The 26,884-nt window shown below is 33.5% G+C and overlaps 1 protein-coding gene across 1 annotated transcript in view; it reads right to left on the minus strand.

Annotated features, from left to right (window-relative positions):
* Positions 1-7,937: 7,937 nt before the first annotated feature.
* LOC149781903 (uncharacterized) overlaps positions 7,938-26,884 on the minus strand; it is a 59,707-nt gene continuing 40,760 nt past the window's right edge. Inside the window, exons 5-7 of the mRNA XM_089936101.1 lie at positions 25,506-25,672; positions 20,859-21,045; positions 7,938-11,715 (exon numbers count right to left, since the gene is read on the minus strand). Coding sequence (XP_089792227.1) covers positions 11,357-11,715; positions 20,859-21,045; positions 25,506-25,672 — 713 coding nt within the window. The 3' untranslated portion in view covers positions 7,938-11,356. The remainder of the gene's footprint in view (positions 11,716-20,858; positions 21,046-25,505; positions 25,673-26,884) is intronic.

Here is a 26,884-nt window from a genome sequence, read left to right on the forward strand (position 1 = left end):
CCACAATTATCCCTATAACAGCATCCACAATTATCTATATAACAATATCACTTTCTATCTGCTATCTCTCTATCTGTAAAAAAAAAAACAAAACAACAACAACAAAACAAATTAAAGCTTTTAAATCTGGCAAGATAAACAAAATCTTTGTATTTTATAGATGAAACTTGTATATGTACGGTCAATATATGGTGGTCGGAATTACACATATCAGAGGTCGGAGTAAGCCACAACACGGTTGGATTTACTCCCTGCGTATACAGTCACCATAACTTATAACATATGGTAATGTTATATTTTAATCATAAACAATAGTTTCTTCTTCCCTTGTGACCACAGGATTTCGAAATTCCTTGACAATTCTGTCCTGTGTCTCTTCATCCGTGGAGGAATGACACATTTCAATCAAACGTGTCTTTGCTGATTTTTTGCCTCTGTATACTTGGTCTCTCATTTCTTCAACCAACCAGAACCAAACATTATGAACAGCACTGTTATGTTCTGAATAATAATAATAATAACGATCCTTTTCATATGAAATATTCCCCCGTACTGCTGGTATCAGACCATGTACATCCGACTCACTTCCCCATCTCCTGTTTTGACTGCAAATATAAACTTTCTCCTTCATGTTTTAATCCCTCGCGAAACAAATCGTTACTTATAACATGATTAAAAATGATGAACTTTATACATACCTACATACATACATACATACATACATACATACATACATACATTATAAATTGACATGTGAGTCAGCGATAATTTTGTTTCTTTTGTCAAATTTGCGTAACAATTTGTTTATGTGCGAGATGTATATGTCTGTGTTCTTTATTCTTGCTTCTAAGCGGAAATTCTGATATGCTCTGTGATATCTTCCAGGGATTTCTCTTAAGAGTTCCTCATCTTTCAGTACTCTGACAAAAGTTTCAATATCCTTTCTTTGTGAAAATTTTGATTTTCCTGTCTGGAAACTTTCCAATTCGGAGACTGTTGTAGAATATATCTTGTCTAGAACATGGCCAACCCCACCAGCCAACTTGCTATGTCTGTCCAGAGTGGCGTCACTCAGCTGATGACCGGCCGATCGTAAGCTTTCTGTAAAGATAATAAAAAGTCAGCATTAATATTTTAACCTCCAAAATTAACATTATGTGGCAGTTTTCAAATTAATGAACACATAATATATTAGACATCAAGAACAGCAGCAGGGAAGGCGAACAGACCACTTGGTTGAAATATAATTTGCTTAAAACAAAACATCATACGAAAAAAATAAGGTCATGTATGTACTTTGTTTACATATATGAGGTCGCGCCCTCCCTGCTGCTATAAATTTATCCAAATATTTTATCAAGTCCGATTCGATATCTTGTTCTGGGATCATGTAAATATCCATGCGGAGTAGCTTGCGCTCGTGAAAAACAGTTTCTTATCCATGTCACCGCCACAGAATATTTCGCAACATCTCCATTAAACACAACTAAAGTTCCTGATCACGGATGGTATTTGTGAGACAAGTATTTTAAATCAAAAATGTGTGATTATTCACTGTTGTTAAATTTGAATTTTTATCGTGATTAATACCTCGAGAATGAATAATTTTATGAAGATAATTCTGCTCATGATTGTTGTGGTGCACTGCCACAATGATACAATTGTGCAACGAGAACGGCGAGGCTGTACTGTTGATATATACGGGAGATCAACCTGTGGTTCGCGTAAATGTCCAAGATGTGATTCATGTTGTCGTGATCATGAATGTCCCGAGCATGAATGTCCAGTACAAAAATGTCCAAGATGTGATTCATGTTGTCCCGAGCATGAATGTCAAGTACAAAAATGTCCTGAATGTCCAGAAGTTCCACATGCAATGTTAAATCCCAAACAAGCGGAATATTTATCATCTATCGGAATCACAAACACAGGATCAAGTATGATCATACTGGATATTTTCATATTACTGCTTGGTTAAATTTCACATATTGAAGGGTTTGATACGGATTCAATTCCGCTGGAGGTTTGTGCAGGTGTATTACGATCCTGCAATTTCTTTTTTCGGCATACTCGATGATCTATATCTCAAGAATTTTCTGCAGAGGGTGGATCTTCTCGCTGTACATGTGACACTGATAGCAGAAGAAAATACGAAATAAATTTAATCGTCAATAGTAAAGTGATTGGGAAACTCCAACAATTATATAGGAAATGTTGGCGTTTCCGCATCGACGGTAGATGTATTTTTTTCTGCATCTCAAGAAATTCCTCTGCAGAGGGAGGATTTTTTCTTGACGTATAATATCTAGGAGATAGATCTCTTCGCGTAATAAATCAATAATGATCTGTATTTATTTTACAGATCTCAGATCTGCCTCGTAAACCCCTCTTACATCTCTGGCCATGTATATCCGCGTCTCACATACTGATTGTGATAACCACAGTATTCTCCATGACATGATCTTCCACATAATTCGATTGATCCTTCATGAAGCCATTTACAGTTGTTCGTACCGATCGTCATTGTATATTTTTCATGGAAGAAAATAATGCTACCAATATCACCAACATAAATTATATTAATACGGACAAATTTTCAAATGATTTTATCTGTATTGAAAAATTTTGGATTTTTTCAGCAGTTCAGGATATTCTCGTGGATTGATAAAATGATTGTGGAGAGTTCAACTATTATATAATATAATAATATTAGTTGAACTTTCCACATTGTTCGGTGGAACAATCTGACGAAGAAATATTTTTTTTTCTGCATCAAAAATTCCTCAACAGTTGGATGGTTTTAATTTTTTTCTGATACAGTATTCAACCATTCAGTACATTTTTGTACTGGACATTCATGCTCGGGACAACATGAATCACATCTTGTACATTTTTGTACTGGACATTCATGCTCGGGACAACATGAATCACATCTTGTACATTTTTGTACTGGACATTCATGATCAGGACATTCATGATCACGACAACATGAATCACATCTTGGACATTTACGCGAACCACAGGTTGATCTCCCGTATATATCAATATATATCAGTACAGCCTCACCGTTCTCGTTGCACAATTGTGTCATTGTGGCAGTGCACCACAATAATCATGAGCAGAATTATCTTCATAAAATTATTCATTCTCGAGGTATTAATCACGATAAAAATTCAAATTTAACAACAGTGAATAATCACACATTTTTGATTTAAAATACTTGTCACACAAATACCATCTGTGATCAGGAATTTTAGTTGTGATTAATGGAGATGTTGCGAAATATTCTGTGGCGGTGACATGGATAAGAAACTTTTTTTCACGAGCGCAAGCTACTCCGCATGGATATTTACATGATTCCAGAACAATATATCGAATCGGACTTGATAAAATATTTGGATAAATTTATAGCAGCAGGGAGGGCGCGACCTCATATATGTAAACAAAGTACATACATGACCTTATTTGTTTTCGTATGATGTTTTGTTTTAAGCAAATTATATTTCAACCAAGTGGTCTTGCTTTTTTAATATTTTTTGTACAGTAACCCTAAATCAAACACCAAGTACCGCAAAAAAGGACTAAAAAAAGAATATAATGCATGAATTTTTTTAAAATTACTTTATGAACAAGTAAGCATTTAGTGGATTTTTCTTGTATGTGTTTTATCATGGATAACCATTTTGTTCTTTATAGTCGCTGGGAGAAGGTACTAATATAGAATAATTACAGTAATAAAAGGCTTCAATGTAGGATGTTCCTTCATAGATGTTAGATGGAGTTAGCTTGACCTAATTGACATATAAAGACATTAATGCTCTGAAACAAATATAACATGGCTTACTTGTAATTAGATTGTGACCCAGGATAAAGTATTTTCTGTGGTTATTGCTGTGGAATTTGACCATGTCTTGCTTCCAAAAGGACACAATTAATGGGCCATCATTTTCTCTGACAGCATCTCTTCTTACTCTATCTTCCATCCCTCTGATGAGAATTGTCTTTGTATACTCGAATTTTCGGTCGACAGCCTTTTCATTTACAGAGTCTTTCTTGCACTTCCCTTTCTTAGATTTCCTTCTTGAAATCTTTTTGCAATTATAACAGACGTATATATGTATGTATACATGTATGTTTATATTCATAAATACCACTGTAAATGTTATTAATAAAGATCATCATGCTAATCATGTTATAAGTAATGTATGTATGTATGTATGTATGTATGTATTCATAAATACCATTGCAAATGTTATTAATAAAGTTCATCATACTAATCATGTTATAAGTAATGTTAAGTATTAACATGTATGTATGTATGTATGTATGTAATCATAAATACCATTGCAAATGTTATTAACAATGTTCATCATAATAATCATGTTCTTCTTATAAGTAATGTCAAGTATTAATATGTAGATATGTATGTATGTCATAAAATCCATTTATACCATTGAAAATGTTATTACATATGATTGAAGATACTACCACTAGTAATAATAATAAATTAATATTATTATTATTATTATTATTATTGTGTAGCATATTTTCACATCTGAATACAGTTTGTGGTCTTTTTACAATTTATTTATCATTCAGTCTATCTCACATTTCTGACATAACGTCTCTCTCTCTCTCTCTCTCTGTGTCTCTCTCCTAAATTTCTGCCGTAACGACACAGCTCCCACCCAAGCATTAGTAAGTTCCCAGTGATACACGCCTTGCAAGACGGTTTTCACGCGTTACTCTTGCCATGTGGTGATGCTACTTTACACGCATGCGTGGGTAATTCAAATCTGAGGTCAACAGCCGATGAATACACAGGTGTTCTGTTCTGACAGGGATTTATGCTAAAAAAAAGTGTGTGTTCTAAAGGATTTAACGCAGTGGATCATTAGAAGAGGGATTATATTTACCGTCTGGATACAAAGATTAGTCTAAATAAGTTCATTAATGAACAGCGCGCGGTCCGATCATCCTCAGATACATCTGCGGACGCTTCAGCACTAGTAGTGCATAATAACGTTAGTCTCCGCCGCCAGTCAAACAAAAAAAAAAAAAAAAAAAAAAAAAAAGGTGGAGAACAACTTGCTGGTCTAATTTGGCAGTGGATTGGCATCATTTATAGAAAACACAAAGCTGTTCAGAACAGGATGCTGTCAAATTTCGTCTTATTCTGTTCAGCAGTTTGTAAATAAATCTTGTTTACAATTCTCTTTTAGTAATGGGACCATATTTTACGGTGGAATTGCATCATTTGTATAAATTTAATAACCCTTCTTGCCAGAATGTTCTCTCCTGATTTTGGTCTTATTGTGTTTAGTGATTTCTTAGAATTTGTTTGAAGAATTTATCTATTTTTAGTAACAAAAGCCATATTTAAAGGTGGATCAGCATAATTTTTTTATATCAGTCCTTTATGCCTGGATGATTACTGTCAAATTTAGTATACCGTGTTCAGCAGTTTTTGAGTTGAAGTCATTTAAATGTTTCTTTTTTTTAGCAATGATCAGGGATGGTCCTGGCTTTTAAAAAGCTGTCGCCAAAAAAATCGCCAACCTCAATATTTTGTCGCCAATTTTCAAAAAGTGTCGCCAAAAAAAGTAGTGTACATTTTTCCAAGTGTTAATTTAGTCTATTAATGTAACAGGCAATGAAAATTACAAAAGATGGATTAGTTAATACTTTAATTACAACAAGCATTAACAAAATGTTACAAAGTGTTACATGAAGATCCGTCGCGATTTTAGGGCTGCCCACTTGTTGAATGCAGTTTCAAAGTCTAATTTTTCACATCTGTACATGCTAATTCTCATTAAATTCTCGAGAGATGAGATGCAGAGCTTATTTCTGATGTCAGTTTTTATGAGGTTCATCTTACTGAATCCACGTTCACAGTCCTCAGTGCTGACATGTGACACCAGTAGCCTCTCAGCAGCCCCCCACCCCCCTTTTATGGCTAGCTTCACAAAGCTTGTAGCGAATTGCTTCCTAAATCCCAAGAATGATCACTGAATGCTGTATAAATTTTCTCGACAAGAAAAACAGGATCTCCATTCCCACGAATGAAACTTACACGAGTCAACACCTGGCAATATTGGACCATATATATAAGCATAAATTCACACCCAATTTAGGGATTCTTTCACTCCTGTATTTTGAGAAATAAATAATTATTATTAATTATGCAAAACTGGTTTTTTTTGCTATTTCTTGTTGCGGAGTTTAAGTCTCTGCAGCCGTAACACGGGACTGATGGCAAAAGGAAAAGATCAATGAGTATAATGCTGCACTGGCGACAGATGTAATTGTGATTGAGATTTTTTCCATTTGCTTTGTATTTATACACAGTAGTCGGTACTTCAAAGGTTATCAGTTTTCTATGAAGGTTCAGCAAAACTATTGTATTGGTATATGTATAAAAAAAACAGAAGGATTAGCCATACAATTAATTGTATCTGTTCTATTCGCGTCTTCAGAAGTCGGTCAGTTGTAGGTATAGTGTGGTAGCATGATTGACTGTAGCGCAGCATACAGTACTCAGCCCAGATGTCAGCATAAGCAGATTATGATGTAACAATGCACTGTAAAGATAGGGTTGTCAATAAGAACAAAGGATCGTTTGTGTAACAGATTGATTCCAATCCATTGTTTAGTCAAGTTTTGGCTTCCTTTCATTCTGGCTTTAAATTTATTCAGTCCAAATCCATGATTGTACAGTAAAACCTGTCTTGAGAGACCACTGCTATGAGAGACCGCCTGTCTTGAGAGACCAGGTTCTCCATGTACAGATTTAGAGATTATATAGTGTTATAACCTGTTATGAGAGACCACCTGTCATGAGAGACCATTATGTTTTGGCAGAAGGGGTGGTCTTTCAAGACAGGTTCCACTGTATGTACAAATTAAATAACCAAAAAGTATGTTGCCAAAAAAATCGCCAGATGGGATATTTTTGTCGCCAATAAGGAAAAAAAAATCGCAATTGGCGACATCAGCGAAGCCCAGGACGATCCCTGAATGATTGTCATATTTGATAGTGGACTGGCATTGCTTGCATAAATTTTGAAGACCTTTATGCCAGGATTCTTATTGTAAAATATCGCTTGCAGGTTTTATTATTTTAAGTAACAGCAGCCACATTTAAATGCAAACTGACATCATTTGTAAAATGTTTGTATGCCCTGCATGCCATGGTCATCTCTTCAACCTCTGGCTGAAATTGGTCCAGTGGTTTTGAGAAGTTAAAAATAGCAAAAGTTGATGGGCAACACACTGACATAAGATACATGCTGGACATCAAAAACATGCTGGACATCAAATACAACATGCTGGACAAATGGCTATAAGATAAGCTCACATGGCCGTATAATCATGTGAGCCAACAACCTTTCAAAATCAGCAAAGCAGGAAAAGTTTGTAACAGTGACCTACATTTTCCCAACAAATAGTATCCTTCAACTGAAGATGAATATACTGATCAAAATTTTATGGTAGTTTTTAGAGAAACTGAGTTTTATGCAAAATCTGCAAGCAATCACTGAAGCATAAAAAGTCACTCTTGCCTAAAATAGTTATATGCAAAATCTGCAAGCAATCACTGAAGCACAAAAAAAATCACTCTTACCCGAAATAATGTCTGCAGAGAATCAAATACAAAAATGTAACATTAATGCATACACCAGTAACTCTGACAAGGACCACTTTGATCCCTTTGGCATGCTCAATAACTGCCTAGTCAAATCCTTTGAATGTGGTCTAAGTGCACATCATAAGTACCTTAACTACTGTGAAATGTTAACTGAAAACAGAGTATATAATATCATCTACAGACTTTACCAGCAGGTGCTGGCAACCTTAATAGTGTCTTTTCCATTTCAGGTTAAACAGCTGGTTCAAAATACGGACAGTAGTACCTCACTATAATGTTCATAAAGAGTCACAAACATGGATCAACATACAGGTGAGGCTGTCTTATACTGAGGTACTATTAACATACTGCTACTATTAATAAAATAAGTTTCATGACCATACATATGTCAACAATGACAAATTCTATCAGCAATGATATTACATTACTTTGTGTCTGAGACAGCAGTGACAAATCTATCAGCAATGTGAAACATTACTTTGTGTCTGAGACAGCAATGACAAATCTATCAGCAATGTGAAATATTACTTTGTGTCTGAGATAGCAATGACAAATCTATCAGCATGTGAAACATTACTTTGTCTGAGACAGCAGTGACAAATCTATCAGCAATGTGAAACATTACTTTGTGTCTGAGATAGCAGTGACAAATCTATCAGCAATGTGAAACATTACTTTGTGTCTGAGACAGCAATGACAAATCTATCAGCAATGTGAAACATTACTTTCTCTGAGACAGCAACAACAACTCTATCAGCAATGAGATACATTACTTTGTGTCTGAGGCAGCTATGACAACTCTATCAGCAATTTGATGCAATTAGTTCGTGTTTGAGAGAGCAACAATAATTAATGAATTGTAATGTATAATTTAAAACAGTCAACAATAATGAATGAATTGTAATGTGTAATTTAAAGCAAACAGTCAACAATAATGACTGAATTGAAATTTAACAAAAAATTAGCACAAAAATAAACAATGATTAATCACTCAAACAATGATATGATAATGTTTTCACTCAGATAATGATTATGGTAATTCTCTCTGTGATAGATGATTTCCACACATATAATGGTAATAATGATTTTCAAAACAATAATTAGATTTCACTTAGTGATAAATGTTTTCATATAAACTGGGACATATATCCTGTTCAAAACTACAAGGTATTTTCATCACCACCACTCTGCTGGATGGTCCAGGAGCCAGTATGAATGGATTGCCCCACCTGGTCTGCCTAAGAATCTATAGAATCCCTTTTGTTCCCTGTAGGCCCATTGGTCCTGAAGCTTTGGTCTCTCACCATGAGATAACCACTATCTTCTTCCCTGCCATTGTCACCACCCACAGCAGCACAGTGGTATATACATTCTAATTAAATATGCTGTGGTCAGGTTTTCCAAGCTAACACCTGTTTGAGGTCAAGATTCAGCATACCTGATCAAATTAGTGAGGCTATCAGTAGGGAAATGAGGCTATCCATGGGGTATTATGAATCTGGTACCGTATAATGAAAGGAAATTCTGGTTACTAATGTAAATTTCTCAACCAGTGACATTTTTTGAACTTGCCTATTGAACTTTTATCAATTTAAAGTACAAGGATAAAAAAACAATTAAGTACAGGAAGAGTGCATGCACTTCAAAAAAATTATTTGTTAGGAATGGTGAGGTCATTGTACAAAGAGAATTAGCATGCAAAATGGTCATTCTTGGGATTAAACCTATTAGTAAATGGAGTCCATATGGATATAAATATTGTGAATATTCAAAGTATGATGGAGTTTGATATGCATTTTTGAAGTTTACATTTACTATTTAATTTTATTATTATTTTTTCTCTGACAAATGCTTTAGGTAAACAGGGTCAGTAAAGTATCCCCCCCCCCCAAAAAAAAAACAACATGAAGAGCTAAAATCTTTCTCTCTCTCTTATATCAGGCGATAATAATTTATTCTGATCATGAGGTGCAAGAAGAAATATGTGATAGAATACAGACTTTATTTACTTTCTGAGTGATGAGGCAAATTTATACATAAATAAATACCCAACCATGATCATTTCATCCTTATAATTTCAATTTATTTCCTTTCTCTCATCAGATCAGCAGATTTCATTAGTAAAAACATTTACTTTTAGGTAGATTGAAGTTTTCTTTCATTAACCTCTTAACTGCGACAGAATACATAGCCCAATCTTCAATATCCAAGAGTCATCCATTCTTTATACAGTAATATAGGGTAGAGTGTCATAGCCAATCATGCCAGTGATGTATTATTACGATCATTATTTTAATATATAAAAAAATGGTTGATACTTCTTAGACCATGCTATTCCTTTTTTTCTAGAATTATGCTTGCATATGGCACATTTTGTTATAGCATTCATTGTTATTTTCTATGCCATTTGATCTTTCAAAAGCAAATTCATGTCCATTTTTAGTGAGATCCCTTGCTTGACATAAGACTCTGACCTTTAATAACAGTTGCTGGAACATGTTGTTGAGATGAAATGCAATAACGTCCAAAGACTGGCTTCTTAAAGCCTGCCATATGCCTTATTTGGCAAAATGTGTGAGTGTTGGATTGCAGGAAGGTCTGTGCATTTACATTGTTTTAACTTCTAATGCTTGATTTTAATCTGTGGTGACTTAAATGCCATATCGACTTATAGCCTGGTAAATACGGTGCTTCATATCTGAGATGTCAGTGACGACTCGTTCAGCAATGTGATACCATTGTTTCATGTCTGAGACAGCAGTGACAACTCTATCAGCAATGTAATACCATTACTTCCTGCCTGAATTAGCAACAACTCTATCAGCAATGTGATACCATTACGTCATGTCTGAGATTGCAATGTGAGACTATTATTTCATGTCTGAGACTGCAATGTGAGACTATTATTTCATGTCTGAGACTGCAATGTGCAAACATTATTTCATGTCTGAGACAGCAGTGACAACTCTTTCAGCAATGTAATACCATTACTTCCTGCCTGAATTAGCAACAACTCTATCAGCAATGTGATACCATTACTTCATGTCTGAGATTGCAATGTGAGACTATTATTTCATGTCTGAGACTGCAATGTGAGACTATTATTTCATGTCTGAGACTGCAATGTGCAAACATTATTTCATGTCTGAGACAGCAATGTACAACCATTATTTCATGTCTGAGACAGCAATTATATCTTTATCAGCATTTCGACACCATTATTTTATGTCTGCAATGGCAATTACATCTCTAGCAGCAATGTGATTCCTTTACTTCCTGTCTGAATTAACAACAACATCTCTATCATTAATGTGATAGCATAAATTCATATCTGAATTAGCAATGACAACTCTATCAGTAATGTGATAGCATAAATTCATGTCTGAACTAGCATTGTCAACTCTATCAGTAATGTGATAGCATAAATTCATGTCTAAACTAGTAATGTCAGCTCTATCAGTAATGTGATAGAATAAATTCATGTCTGAACTAGCAATGTCAACTCTATTAGTAATGTGATAGCTTAAATTCCTGTCTGAATTAGCAATGTCAGCTCTATCAGTAATGTGATAGCACAAATTCATGTCTGAACTAGCAATGTCAACTCTATCAGTAATGTGATAGCTTAAATTCCTGTCTGAATTAGCAATGACAACTCTATCGCTAATGTGATAAAATTACCTCAATAAATAGACTCAACTGTATTCATGCGTTCCTTTGTTGCAAATTAAAAACATATAACATAAATAAATAAAAAGAAAGCCAAAGGCATGAAAATATATATAAATAACCCAAAATCTCAATATATGAAAGTTCATCTGTGGCAGGTTTACATGTCTTTGGTTTTGTTAGACCCCAAATAAAGTGCTTTGATGTGATTTGAATTTTCTTGGTCACTTCCTCAATGCTGGTATTAAAAGTCTTTGCAAGAACATCAGCCATAGGAAGTAGATTTGTGGGAGAGTTTCTTCCACATGATTCCAGTAGAATCTGCTCCAGAGGAACTTTTGCCAGAAATTCGCTGGTGTGCATCCCTTCCCTGCTTTCTACGAGCATGGAATCTCCTATAAATGAAAAGTTATTTCTATAAGCAAAAATTACAAATTCTATTATCAAACTCCTACATATTTGTCTGCACAAAGAATCAAAGTATAATTGTTCTTTTTTGTAAGTACAATTTGAAAATATTTTGAACCCTGAACAAAAGTATTTTGATTCTTTTGCATTGTTTGTAATTTATAAAATCTGGCATTACTCACATAGGCCTGACAGCACACTTGAGATATGATTTGGTAAATGACGGGTCAACTTTGAGAAGAGAATGCCTTTTTCAACAAAAATGGCCAAGTTTCTGTTTTTAACTTAAAACTGCTGTTTCAGCTGGAAAGTGTGTGTTCTGTTATGTATATGTTCTGTTATGTATATTTAATTTGTATAGCTTGTTGGTCTTTTAAATGATTATATGTTATGTATATAATCTGTATTTGATACTGACCTTAGTCCAAAATCAAGATAATAGTCTACCTGACCAGTGACATTTTTATAAACAACACAATACATAATATATTTTTACGATCATAGAATAAATATTCATATCATTATCAATGGAGGTTTAACAAGTTTATGAGTCTAGTACATCAATTTTCCACTTGGAAATTCCTATACTTGTTTGGTAACTTTGAATGTTTTAAAGAGGAGACTGACCTATATTCTGGCATTATTAATGTGTCTTAGTTTATTCTATCAATGTCATTTACTTGGAAAATTAATCATTCTTGGCTTAATATCTGAAGTGGTATCAGTCTTATTCTTGTGTTCTCTTATTAATTCAGGTGGATTTATTTACTAAAAGTATTATTCACTGGAACTACAAAGTGTTCAATAATATTCTTGGAGTAAAACAATAATTTGGAATTATAGTGGATTCAGTCAATGACATTTAGGATTATATTATTGTGATACATCAAAAGACTGTTAAGGCATCACCACAATCCAGGCCATTGACACATTAGCACAGTCAAGATTACAGACAAATCCACACATTCAATATTGGAATTTATTTGGAATACCACTGGAATTCAACTGGAACTTCATACACTTTGACTTGAGATAGAACATTTAGGACTATGTGGGATTTAATTCTCAATACTGTAAGTTCTTTTTAATTTTTCACTTTGTATTCAAGGGAAATTAGTTATTTGTTGAATTTTACAAAACTTGATGGTTTTTACTCTTTTGAGCTGCTAAATTTATGACCATAGAGTTGTAACAGTTCAACTAATCCCCTCCACTGTAACCCCTTCAGGATCCAAACATACATAATCATAAATGAATTTTGTATCCTGAAGCAAAGTAAAAACATATCCCAAAAGACAAATGAATTTGATGGTTTATCTTTTATATGTCTTTCAATAATAACCATGACAACAGTGAAGTAGAGCTACCTACATGGCTTGTCCCATGTTTTTATTATGTAGGTGTCATTCTGATCCACCCAATCATTCCTTTTGTGTACTGTTACTCAGCATTCTGATTAACTATCCATTAAATATATACATCTATGACATATCGCATGACCCACTCAATAACTCTTTTTCCAAACTATGACCCAGTGTTCTAACAAAATATTCATTAAATGTATACATTTATGACATATCCCATGACCCACTCAATAACTCCTTTTCCACACTATGACCAAGTGTTCTAACAAAATATCCATTAAATATATACATTTATGACATATCCATGACCCACTCAATAATACCTCTTCCAAACTATGACCCAGTGTTCTAACAAAATATCCATTAAATACATACATTTATGACATATCTCTTGGCCCACCCAATAACTCTCTTTTAAAATGTGACCCATATATATATATATATATATATATATATATATATATATATATATATATATATATATATATATATTCCACTCTTCTAACTTTGATCTATTGAGAAATAAAAATGTGAATTGTTAAGGATAATATCTCTCATTTCTGAGGAATAAAGCAATAATCAGAAGTTGGGCAGGTAAATAAAGCAATTACAAGATGTCTGGCAGGTAAATAAAGCAATAACCATATGTTTGACAGGTAAAAAAGGCAATAGCCAGATGTTTGGTAGGTAAATAAAGCAATAGCCTGATGTTTGGTAGATAAATAAAGCAATAACCAGATGTTTGGCAGGTAAAAAAGGCAATAGCCAGATGTTTGGTAGGTAAATAAAGCAATAGCCTGATGTTTGGTAGATAAATAAAGCAATAACCAGATGTTTGGCAGGTAAATACACAACATTACACAGATTCTGAACCATTTCCATTCAGCAATTTAGGACCAGATGTAGTTACAGACAGATGGATGGACAGACAGATATTGAGCATCAGAATACCACACTATTTAAATAAAGGGAATAATTAATGGGGAGTTATCTGGGAAAAGAGGTCTACATGATCTACATTTGATATCACTCCTTGTGTAGAGCAATATTACCAAATTGCCCCTACATATTCTCAAGTTAATTTTTATTTGTGGGTACCAATTTTTAGAGATTTTGTGGTTTTTAAAAAACTTAATTTAAAGACCTAATAAAGCTTGACATGGACTGGAAATAGCAAGGACTCCTCTGTGCACCCATTAATATTTAGGCTTCAACAATAAAATGTTACTGACAAAAATAAATTTATTTTTTAAAATGTGTTTTCCATCTATGTGCAAATCTGAAACCTAGAAATCCAAATATTACATTGTGTTTGTTCCTACAGAAACAGTTTAAATGTAACTGAATATCAGTTCTCTATAAAATCATCAAAAGTGGCTGGCTTCAACATGTCTCCAAGTTTTCACCTAGTCTGTTAGAATTAAATCTCAAAGCACACAGCTAACAGAAAAAGAGCATAAATGTCAAGAGGATGCACTGTTATAATTGGTAACATGTATGACTGTACCACTTACATTATGACAATAAAATCATACTAACTTAAAATACTTTATAGTAATTATTACATTTTACAAAATAAATTAGTGAAAATCTTATAAAAACAAATCTGAATTCTGCTTGTATCTCAGTTTATGAATCTGGCATTATTTGGTCACTATTTTTCAGATCTTATGTTCTGTGAAATAAATTTTTCATTTACACTGTATGGATCATTTTCAGCTTTGATGTACCCTATATTCAGTGAAGAGCGCTTGAATAACTTGAATGAGAAAAGGAGAAAAGTGATGGGGAACTGACACAAATTCTCTACAATGGACACTAAAATAATCCAACTGCTAAATATTTATTGCATTTTTGACCAGGACTTATTTGTCTTTACAATCTCTTTAACAGGAAAACTCGAAAGCTATAAGTATCAATCCTGTTAATTTATAAGATTCCACTCCAGAACTGAGCACCACTGTCATTAAAGAAGAAATAGGGCAAAGTTGTTTGCACTACAGATCTCACAATGTTGAGAAAGTTAACAGACACTTGCATGCCTTTCATCTACTTTGATTGACAATTAATTTGAACCACTATTAAGAAAACCATGTGCTGTATGAAAACAACTGATGTAATTAGAACTGCGTCTGTATTTGAAATGGCACGAAGTACACTAAAATTACCTGCCCTTCAAATAATCATTACCATTTTTCTGAAATGACATTTATTAAATTTAAAAATATAAAAAAGCCTTGCAGAGCTAGCAGTTTACAAAGAAAACAAAAGGTCTATTTTAAAGTTCCTATGCAGGGGCAGATCCAGAAACACTATTTAGTGTTAGTAGTGGATGGAGTGAAAATAAGGAGGCATGGGGTCTCTGGGATGGAACCTCTGGTGGAAGTGTGGTGAAAGACCTGGAAACCCCTACATTTTAAGCAATTTCAGGTTAAAATTTTAACCATTAAGCTGTATTGAAAACTTATTCTAGGAAACATTCTGGCTGTTTCATGTTAATTTTTTCGTTTTATTTGGATTGGGGAGGGGATTCTTGGATCCACTCATGCTACTACATCGGAACATCGAATATTATATATAAGTATATAACATTATAATAACATTACAGAGTGAATACAACAGAATATTATATAACATTAAAACTAATCCAGAAACTCTACTTATTTTCACTGAACCCCCCCCCCATTTCAAGAGTTAAGTTACCAATTTTTTGCCAAGTAAAGTTAGATGAATGGATGGAAGAAAAGATAAAGAGATAGAATAGTAGTGGTGCACTGCATCTTTTCACTGGACCTAGATTCATGTTATGTATGTATTTTTATTACAGAATTTGCATTAATGGCCCCGAGTGGCCGAGTGGTCTAAAGCGCTCTCCGTTACGGATCACTGCCATCTCACCTCTGTCTGCGTGGGTTTTGAGTCTCGATTCGGCTAATGTGGGTATGTGAGAAAGCTTGCCAGTAGCTTCTTGTGGGTCAGTGGTCCTTTCCGGGGTTTTCCTGGGTTCTTCCTCCACCATTAATACTGGCCGCCATGAATAGCCTATCGTGTGCTGAAAAATGGTGTTAAACCCTACAACAACAACAATTTGCATTATTGTTAAATTGAAAAAGTGGTTTAAAGTTTATTGAAGACTTTCAAATGCAGTATTTTTAAGCATGTCCAGGGGTATGTATTATCTGTTATGGACATTCTAGCATGTCCTGGGCTAATTATTATCTGTTCTGGACATTCTTGCAAGTCCAAGGCTAACACTATTACCTGACAAGGTACTTTGTTTTAACAAGTCCAGGGCTTTTTATCTAAGCACTTTTTTAACATCTCCAGGGATATTCATGTAAAGATTTGCCAAATTTTGTTAAAATGGGGTTGGGGTTGGCTTGTCAGCAAGCAATAACTTATTGCTGGATAAACAGGACAAGGTGTTAGGATCATATCATAAATTAAAAGTTTGTATATAAAAAATATAAAAATCAATTGTCCAACAGTTAAGAAAAGTAAAGAATTGATCAGGGAAAAAGAAGAGGACATTTTTTCATTATGATTAATAATAATCTAAATTCAAGATGCCATCAATATAATCAACCTTTAAAACATATAAACAAAGATTGAGAACAGTACAAAGAAGATAGTCCAATTAATCTTTCCAAACATCACTAGCTGAAAAATGTTTACCTAGGAATCACTAGTCACCTGTTTCTTGATATCATTCAATTTCATGATACGATGATATAGCCACAATAGCTTGTTGACATACAAGCTGTAATATTTACAAGTAAAAGGCTTGACCAGTATTTGGTTAACTGAATAGAGAAATATAAATTAGAAAAGGTTTTGAGTGTTTATAGATTATGTTTTTTATTTTTAGTGTTACATTTCAGAAAAACTTGTCACTGGACACCTGATTAAAAAATAATAAATGCTACTGTCTTATCTTGTATATTAGAAAGAGAAGAGAAAAAAAATTTATTATATGCTCATTTTGTTCTCCATTAACTTTGCATTGTTAGAATCATTCAGTATTTTACAATACTGAACTAGCATGCAATTGATATTGAATTCACGTGAATAAAAGAACTACTTTCTATTGTAAACAAACAATGGACACAGAAGCCAGCACTTTTGATTTATTTTATTTGTCTGTGGATGAAGCAAACCAACTGAATGAACTAAAGCAGATGTTTCGTGGACTGCCACATACCAGCTGCTTTTGCACATTCCAATTAACTTTTCTAATACAATGTTTTGGATTTAGGCTAGCTATAGATGCCAGACAGGGCCCTTAAAAATAACATCCAAGTGACAAGGCATAATGTATCTTCTTTAGCTGGTAATAAGAATGGCAAAAAATATACTTACAGTTTTACATCCTGAATTTTCTCAAAATGTACTTTCTTAGTTCTGTAAATCTGACTTACATGAGCCATGTCATGGGTTCTCAAGCTTGATAACGCATTTTGAAATTTTACTGTAATTTCACCTATATTCCAAGTGCAATTACATCCTCCTTACTGCACTCAAAATGAAATAAACATTATATTCCATAGTATTTTTTTATCATTGTAATTGAAAGTCTTCCTATTTTTCCCACATTATGATTTCAAACATTCAATGGCAGAACAAAAAAACACCTGCAGATGTCAACAGTACGCTGCTCCATCACCACTGAAATTCGATGTACTTCATGTAGAATTGGCACATAAATCCAGCCCATAATCATGAAATTTCATAGAAACAACAAAAAATGCCAAAATCTATTCATTCCAGATCAAATGGAAAAGTTGTTGCAATGCGCATTCATTCACAATATGACTCCAAAGTTCAATTTTAAGTAGACCAAAACGCCATTTTCTTTTGAAAGTTATGTTTAGCACGCAACCAAGTTCAAATTTATCTGGGCGGAGTTATGTGCGCATTAACACTGTTGTTGTTGTGTAATGCTGAATTTGCGCTTGTGTATTTAGTTCGGAATACGGCATACATTCAGTTACTTTGTTTCATGTAGTATATTTTTATTTACATAATTAAGCCTTAGGTAGAAAAAAAAAATGAGGATATCATAAAATGGTTACTGCATTTGTATGAGAAAATATGAATTTGTTTTGTCAAATGGATATACTGCACTCCAAAGGTCGTGCAGTATTTCCATCCGAAAAACTTGTTCATATTTTCCCATACAAATGCAGTAAGCTATATATATATATATATATATATATATATATATATATATATATATGGTTATAGGGATTGATCTTAATGGTTTCCACATTTTTACATAGAGGGCGGGATGCATGGTGATGTAGGGACAGACCAAGAGACCAAATACTTCCCCTTGCCAGTATACACTTCTAAGGTGGGACCATGAACAGTTTCTTTTCTAAGTTATGACCCACATTATATCCCCTGCTGGTAATGGGAGATCCAGATGGTACTTCTATTTCAAAAAAATTTACTTGACATTCTCATGCTGAGAAAGTGTGGGGATATCAAGTGTGGGGCTTATTCAAATAAAGACTGAGCCCCAAAATATAAAGCTAGATACATGGTATTCATAACCATACAAGGGCAGTGTTTGTTGAAAAAAAAAATACCACTTCTACTCATGCAATATTCCTAACACAAAAGCTAAGTAACATAAAGTGTACAATGAATTTTATCAAAACATGTAGCAATAATGGGTGAACAGTTGACTTCCTTATACACATCCTTGTGGGGGTGGATTCAAAAGGCATTTAACATTCTCTGCATATTAAACTGCAAGTGTCATCAAATTCAAACTGATACTTTTAGAATTATTGACATTATCAAAATCCTTAATAATGAGCTGATGATATCAACCTAGATACCAGATGTTATATGAATCACTATTCCTTGCATTTTGATTTCCTGAAATAAGCATCAGTACATATTTTGAAATGTTGTCACCATGGTAACCACAAATTAAATATCTGCCAATCAAAGAATGTGTGTAACAAATACATAGCATGAAAACACAAAAAAATCAAACAAACAACATGAAATTTAGGCTTTGATGAGAGGTATATTAAACATATTTTTTTTTGATTTGGTTACCCAGGCAACCATGATTTCAGTACTAAGGATCTACAAACTTTTATAAACATAAGAACATTATCTGATGACATGTTAATAAATATTTCTAGACATCTTCAGATTTGTAAACTTCTTGATTTCACAAAAAGAATTGTAATGATTTGCTAGATCACAACATTAAATTTATTTTAAAAAGGTAACTTTCTGCAATAAAAAAACTGAATGAAATAGAGGTACATAACTCTAAAAAAAAAACAACAGAATGAAAATCCTGATTTTGGGACAAAGGTGTGAAATTCAATATTAAATCTGATTAATCTTGATTTCTTAGAAACCATATTTACCTTATTTACCATATTTACCATATTTACCATTTTATTTTTATTTTGTTGCATTTGTCAACAATTATGTGAAACTGCCATGTGTGAAATAAAATGTCTGTATCACATAAATACAGTAAAAAAAAAATCAATATTTTAGTTTTCAATGAAAGAAAATGGCACATATAAGGGATTAAATTCTGAGGGCTATTTCCACAGCAAGACAAATTTCTGATGCATTTGAACATTATCTTTAGACAAAGCAAGAAAACTTTCTGATGCATTTGAATTATATTTAGACAAAGCCGAGGATATGCTTGCCAAACAGTTACTATTAGTATCTAAATATCCAGAACCACCAATATTTCAGATACCACATTTTCAAAATTTGTAATAGTTTTCATAGTACTTAATATTTCTGGACACTAAGTACAATTTGTAAGCTGACTAAAAACAAATCAAGCTGGAATATAAACTAAGAAATGTTTCAACCATGCCCAAACACAGGTGACTACATATATAAATGTCAGACAATGAGGACAATTACCCTTATTATAACTTGAGTTCCTCCGGGAATCCAAGTTTTTTTTTTTTTCTTTTTACTTGCAGAAAGGGCTTGCCCTACCAGCCCCCCACCCCACCGCTTGTTTTTTTTCTTTCTACTTGCAGATAAGGTTTGCCCCTCTAGCCCCCCCTCCCCCCCACCGTGTGTTTTTCTCTTTCTACTTCCAGACACAAGCAGGTAACAGTATCTTACGAGTTTAATGTTTCTAAGTGATCATCATCCTCTTGCCATTTTGCCAATGTATCTAAACAATTTCTATACCTGAAAGAATACGCTGAGAAGGTACAATCGGTGGTTCTTTCTGGGGATTTCCTGGGTTCTTCCTCTACCATTAATACTGGCTGCCATGTATAGTCTACTGTGTGCTGAAAAATAGCGTTAAACCCTACAACAACAACAACTTACCTGTAACTCCATTGTAACATCCTATCTTTTACTAAGCCTTGGCTTCTTCTGGTGTCCCTTGTATTTCCAATATACCTTTCTGACATTACATGTACTCCAGCTTGTTCTAGTGTCCCTTACCTGTAACTGTAATGTAACATTGTATCTTTATGTAATTCTTGACTTGTTCTGGTCTCCTTGCCTGTAACTCTAATGTAACATCCTATCTTTATGTAATCTATGGCTTGTTCTGGTGTCCCTTATTTGCAACTCCAATGTAACATCCTATCTTTTCCTAAGCCTTAGCTTATTCTGGTATCCCTTGTAATTCCAATGTAACCATTGTCTTTACATGAGCTTGAACTTGTTCTAGCATACCTTACCTGTAACTCCAATGTTAACATCCAGTCTTTATGTAATCCATGGTTTGTTGTGTTGTCCCTTACCTGTAACTCCAATGTAACATCCTATCTTTACATAGGACTCTGCTTGTGCTGGTGTCCCTGAGAAATCATGGATAAGTATGCCTGCCAACTTGCCTTTGTTCTTTGTTAAAATTGTCAGAACTTCTAAGTGTGCACCTCTTTCATAGACATAGATGGGTCTGTTTCCAATCTCACATGCAAGCTTTACCTATAAAATTGATAAAATGCAAACTTTAAAATTAAACATAGACCAATTCCAGCTTTCACACCATTCTATATGATCCAGGCATTAGGATAAATATAGATGTATTTTGAATGACAGCAACCTTTAAATAAAAACCAAAATACAATATTAGAACCAGTGCAAAGTACTAATTATGATGTGGTTAAGGAATGCATTCTGAAGGGTTATAAGGTTATACTTGAGACATACTGGCAAAGGTTTGGGAACTAGAAAAAAACTGGATACACTCAATTAAGCCATAGTCTGATTTTATTATGGAAAATTATGAACCATTCATGCTGAAAGGTTCAATGTCACTTACCAGTGATTCTGCCATGCCTATCCCTATTAGAATATTAAGGGACATGGAAGCTTTTCAGAGTCAATTATTATTAGGTATTTTGCCTTTATCTTAGAATTATTCTTCTAGTCAAAGTGTTCACATTCAGGATGTACAGTATGGGTTTGTTAATGTTCCTCTTCAATGTGAAAATTTGTCATCAGACTTAATCTCAGGATCTGTGACAGTCAAAATGGTGACTTCATTATGATTACCCATCAAAGATATTCAGTTATTACTATGACATTGGTGGAGAAAAGGTTGTGGTTAATCCACTTGTAACTGATAAACCTTGTTTGCATAAAAAGGTTGGTCTTTATGAGAAAATGAAGACCACCTGAGGTATCTCTAGAGATGAGTGGTCGGTGAGCTACCAAATTGTTGTTCCTAATTAAAGTCATACAGACCGGGAATTCTAAGTCTAGCACATGAAACTCCCTTGTCTGGTCATTATCACAAGATTTCCAAACATTTATATTGGTGAAAATTTAAAGTGATGTTTCTAAAAACTGTTGATCTTGTCATACTTGTCAAATGGTAGGAAAACCTGATCAGAAGATACCTAAGTCTCATCTGCAACCTATTCCATAAATTTGATGAACCGTTTAGCAGAATAATGGTAGACTGTTTCTGTCCCTTACCTAAGATCAAGTAAGGCAACCAATATTGTTGACCATAATGTGTGCATCCACAAGATTTCCAGAGGAAGTTCCACTGAGGAATACTAAAACTAATACTAAAATTTGTTATATAGGTCTTGTTTTTTCTCTCCACTTTTGGCCTTCCCAAATCTGTTCAGTCTGATCAGGGGTCAAATTTTATCCAGCAAGTTGTGTATACATTAGGCATCCAACAGTTTACATTTACTGTCCATGCATCCACTTGAAAGTCAACAGGCAGTGAAAGATGTCATCAGAACTTGAGGAATATGATTCAGTCATATTGCTTTGATACAGGATCAGATTGGGATGAGGGTGTTCATTTACTGTCGTATGATGTCATGGAATCAGTTCAAGAATTATTAGGCTTCAGTTCTAACTAGACTTTGTCCATTTTGTCCATGGACCATTTAAGTTACTGAAAGAGAAACTTCTTTCAACCAAAGATTCAGAGATTAATCTTCTTGACTAAGTCTTTGATTTCAAATATAGGTTTTCAAAGGCTTGTGAAGCATCAAGAACTAATATTCACTCTAATCAGTCAGACATTAAATAAAGGTATAACAGAAACTCAAAAGAAATTAGTTTTCAGCCCGGTGATAGAGTTTTGGATCTCTTGCCTATATCTCAAAAATCCTCTTCAGGGTAAGTAGCATGGTCCATATACAATTCAAAAGAAAGTAAGTGACTTAAATTATATGATTGACAATCCTGCGAGGAGAAAACAGAAAAAAATTTGCCTTGTATTTTAACATGTTAAAGGAGTATGTTGATTGAGATAGTTCTATTAATCATTCAATCAGTTTAGTTGTGTGGATTTTAGCAGTGGAATGCAATCTGACTAGTGATTTTGGTTTAACCAATCTTCATAAATTTGGAAATATTAAACAACCTGGACCATATGATTTTGCATCTACAGCCACAAGAAATGAGTGAATTTAAACAACTGTTATGAGAATATGCACACTTGTTTCCAGATGTTCCAACACAAATAAATAAAACCTACCATGACACTGAAACTCTTGATTCTACACCTCTGAAACAGCAACTTCTCACACATGAATGTTTGCAAGAAAAAAGAAATTCAGTATTTGCTGGAGACTGATTTAATTGAACCAAATAAAAGTAACTGGAGTCTACATTGTATTCTAGTACCAAAACCAGATAATACTTTCCACATGTGTACTGACTAAAGAAAGGTGAACAATGACACAAAATCTGATTTGTTTCCAAGGCACTGACAGAATTGGAAATGCAATTCTTACCTATTGAAAGGATTATAGCAAATTCCACTCTCAGAAAGGGTAAATTAAAATTTGGCATTTGTAACTCCAGATGGACAATTTTCCAGCATTTAATGAATATGATGGCATCTGGTTTAGATAACTGTGATACTTACATTAATGATATAATCATCTACAATGTCACTGGGGAAGATCACCTGGAACCTTTCAGAAATTTTTTCATCAACTAGGTGATGCATATTTGACACTTTAGGTAAAAGTGAGTTCTGCCATGCTTTTGTTATATTTTTAGGACCTATTATGGGACATGGTCATGTTAAACCTATAAAAGTTAAGGTCAGGGCTAGATCTGAATTCCTAGTGCTATCAGTAAAGAGCAAATATGTAATTTTTGGGTATGGCTGGATATTTTGCTCCAATTTTTCAATATTATTGCTAAACCCCTTACCAATTTGTTGAGTAAGAAAACCAAGTTTCAATGGTCTGACAAACATCAGGAGTATTTTGATAAATTAAAGGCTGCACTTAGATATGCACCAGTCCTTTCAGCTCCAGACATCAGTCCATTAATTAAAATGTGTGTTGATGCAAGTGATACAGGGGTTGGTGGAATGTAGATTTAAGAAGACAAAAATGGTGTGGATGATCCAATGTGCTATTTTTCTAAAAAATTAAACAAGCACCAGAGAAATTATTTCTCAATTGAGACTGATTGTCTGGCTTTCATATTGACATTGCAACATTGAAATGTATATTAGTTCTCTAATTATTATATTTATTGATCACAACCCCTTACTTTCATTAACAAAAAGAAAAACAAAAATCAGTGATTTTTAAGGTGGAGTTTGATGTAGCAGGATTAAAGCATTGACATTAGGCACATCAAAGGAAAAAGACTAATTGCAGATGCAATTTCACTTAAGTACTTAATTGCTTGTATATTTTGTCATTCATAAGACATCTACCTATGTAATTTTTATTAATGTAGTACAATATGTATCCAAAGTCAGGAGAAAGTAAATAATTGCTGTAAATGATGTCACTGAATGCTGAAAATAAATCTCCAGCTTTCTCATTATTTTTTTGAAGTAGCCATGTGAAAATTAAAAGCTAAGTCAATGCAATCATGTAATACAATTTTTACAAAGTTATAAAAGCATTTGGTTCCAATAATATTTGTAAAAGCAGGTTTTGAAGCCAGCTGCCAGTAGCTAACAAAGAAGGCTCAAAGCTTTGATCAGTATAAAGCCAAGAATCAAATCTGACTGAAATCCAACAAAAACTAGGAAAGCTATGCTGCAGAAAATGGAACTTGTTCAAGGTCTTGCCAATATAATGCTGAATGCAAAATCTGAATTAAATCCAAATCCAAAATACACAATCAGGCTCCAGAAAATCAAACTAATTCAAGATGTCATCAATATAGAGCTGCATAGGAAATTTGGTTGATATCCAACTGTCCAATAATACTTAATAAAGCTAAGCTGTGTAATCCAAAGTTAGGAGAATGTGCATTCAGGGGCAATAACTTCCAAATAATGATAGTTGGGTAAGAAATTCTCTTGAGAGCTCATCAGTAAAAAGCTGCATACCAAATTAAATTCCAGGAAAGAATACCAAATTAAATTCCAGGAATTCCCAGTAAAGCATACAAAATTAAATTCCAGGAATCTCTTATGAAAGCATACCAAACTACTTTTCAGGAATTTCCTGTGAAATTTTTAATGATGACAAGGCAGCTGGACAGGCAAGGATATAATTATTTATTGAAGAGCAGTGCCAAATTTGTTAAGCAGGGCTTGAATTATTATGAGGTTTCAAATTGATAATGCTATATTTTTGTATTTTTATGCATTATTATGATACAATCTCAGTATAAAGTGTCCTCACACATAACATGCTCACAGTGTTATCAATAGTTACAACATGGGTTACTTTTACGGTTCTCATGAACAGTGTTATAAGAGTTTTAACATGGGTTGGTTTTATGACTTTCATGAACAGTGTTATAAAGAATTATAACATGGGTCAATTCTATCGCTACCGTGAAAAGTATTATAAAGTGGAAGACAGAATAAGACTAGAACTATTAGATTTGTGTACATCATAATGTGCCTCACTCATTAAAATTTGTTGACTTGGATCAACACTGTTCCACTGAAGGTGTGTATTTTTATGCAAGAACATATACTTTTCACATACCTGTGCTTCAAATACCTCTCGCTGCTTTTCCTTGCTAGACAATGAATTATCATGAATAAAATCCATTCCTGCAGGTCCAATGGCAATACAGTGTTCATCTGTCACTATGTTTCTGATTGCTGTTATAGAATCAGCATTATACTCATCCACAAAATGAGGGTGAATGCCTGAAAATAGTATTACTTTGATACAATGTCATTAATATTAATCTTGCTGAAAACATGTACAAGCAAAATGGGTCATCTGTTGTTTACCTGATTCATTTAAGGTTCAATTCTGAGCAAAATCCTTTTAAAATGAAGACCAGTCTAAAAATCCATAATACGCTGCAAAATAGAAAATACTGTTGGTTGCATGAGGTCATTTGAATTCAACATAAAGATGCTGTTGTATCAAGAAGTTGTCACTAAGGTATGAGCAATTTTCTCCATATGCTGAAAGGCTTAAGTGTATATTGATTCCATTATATGGTTTATGACAATACAGGGCAATAACTCTATACAACATTTTCAAAATTTTCATTATCTTTGAACTCATTTATGATTTTTGTGCAGATAATGCCAACAGTTTTGTATTGCACCTGTATACCAGTCTGTCATTGTTGCTAATCAGGTGTGCTTTCTTTTCCCTGGCACATCTGCATCAAAATGGCTGAATATATGGGCCATTTTCAAAAAAACGCGAAATTTCAGACTAGGCCGTGGACAAAAATAAATTATTTGATAAAGACTTTTTATTTTTTTCAATCAAACAAACCAACATCAAATACCACTAATAAAAAATATGCAACCTTAACTCAAACAGTAAATATATTTTTTTTCAAAATATTCAAATACAGGTTACAAAAAATGTCAATTGCATAACGATAACAAAAATCTTTATATTTTTTTTCTGAGTTAATATAGTAATCAAAACCATAAACCAAATAATGTGTTATACGATTACAAACATATCCCACCTATTTTATCCTCCATTTTTTCAACTAACTTATTATATTGTTGAAACATGTAGTTATTGTTAAAAAATGTTTAAAAAACAATCGAAAAAAATTATTTTACATGAACAACAAATAAACAATCCCCATTTGAAGAGATTGATGTTATACACATGATGAAAACAACATTAAATAATTAGATAACAAGCATTGAATGGTGTTAGAATTTGCAAAAAATGTTATATTAAGCATGTTATGCAATTGACATTACCGTTATACAATTGACACTCTCGTTATGCAGTTGACAATATCCTGTCAAGAATTAATATAAACTTTAAATTAAAAAGTCAAAACAGAAGAAACATATTTACTAAAAAAACATATTGGTATGGTCAATTAATATAAAGGCAAAAGTCTCTAAGTATCTTACTTGATGACCATTGAA

Source organism: Sinohyriopsis cumingii, chromosome 15, assembly GCF_028554795.1.
Source record: "Sinohyriopsis cumingii isolate HCF-2022 chromosome 15, ASM2855479v2, whole genome shotgun sequence".
NCBI classification, from domain to species: domain Eukaryota; kingdom Metazoa; phylum Mollusca; class Bivalvia; order Unionida; family Unionidae; genus Sinohyriopsis; species Sinohyriopsis cumingii.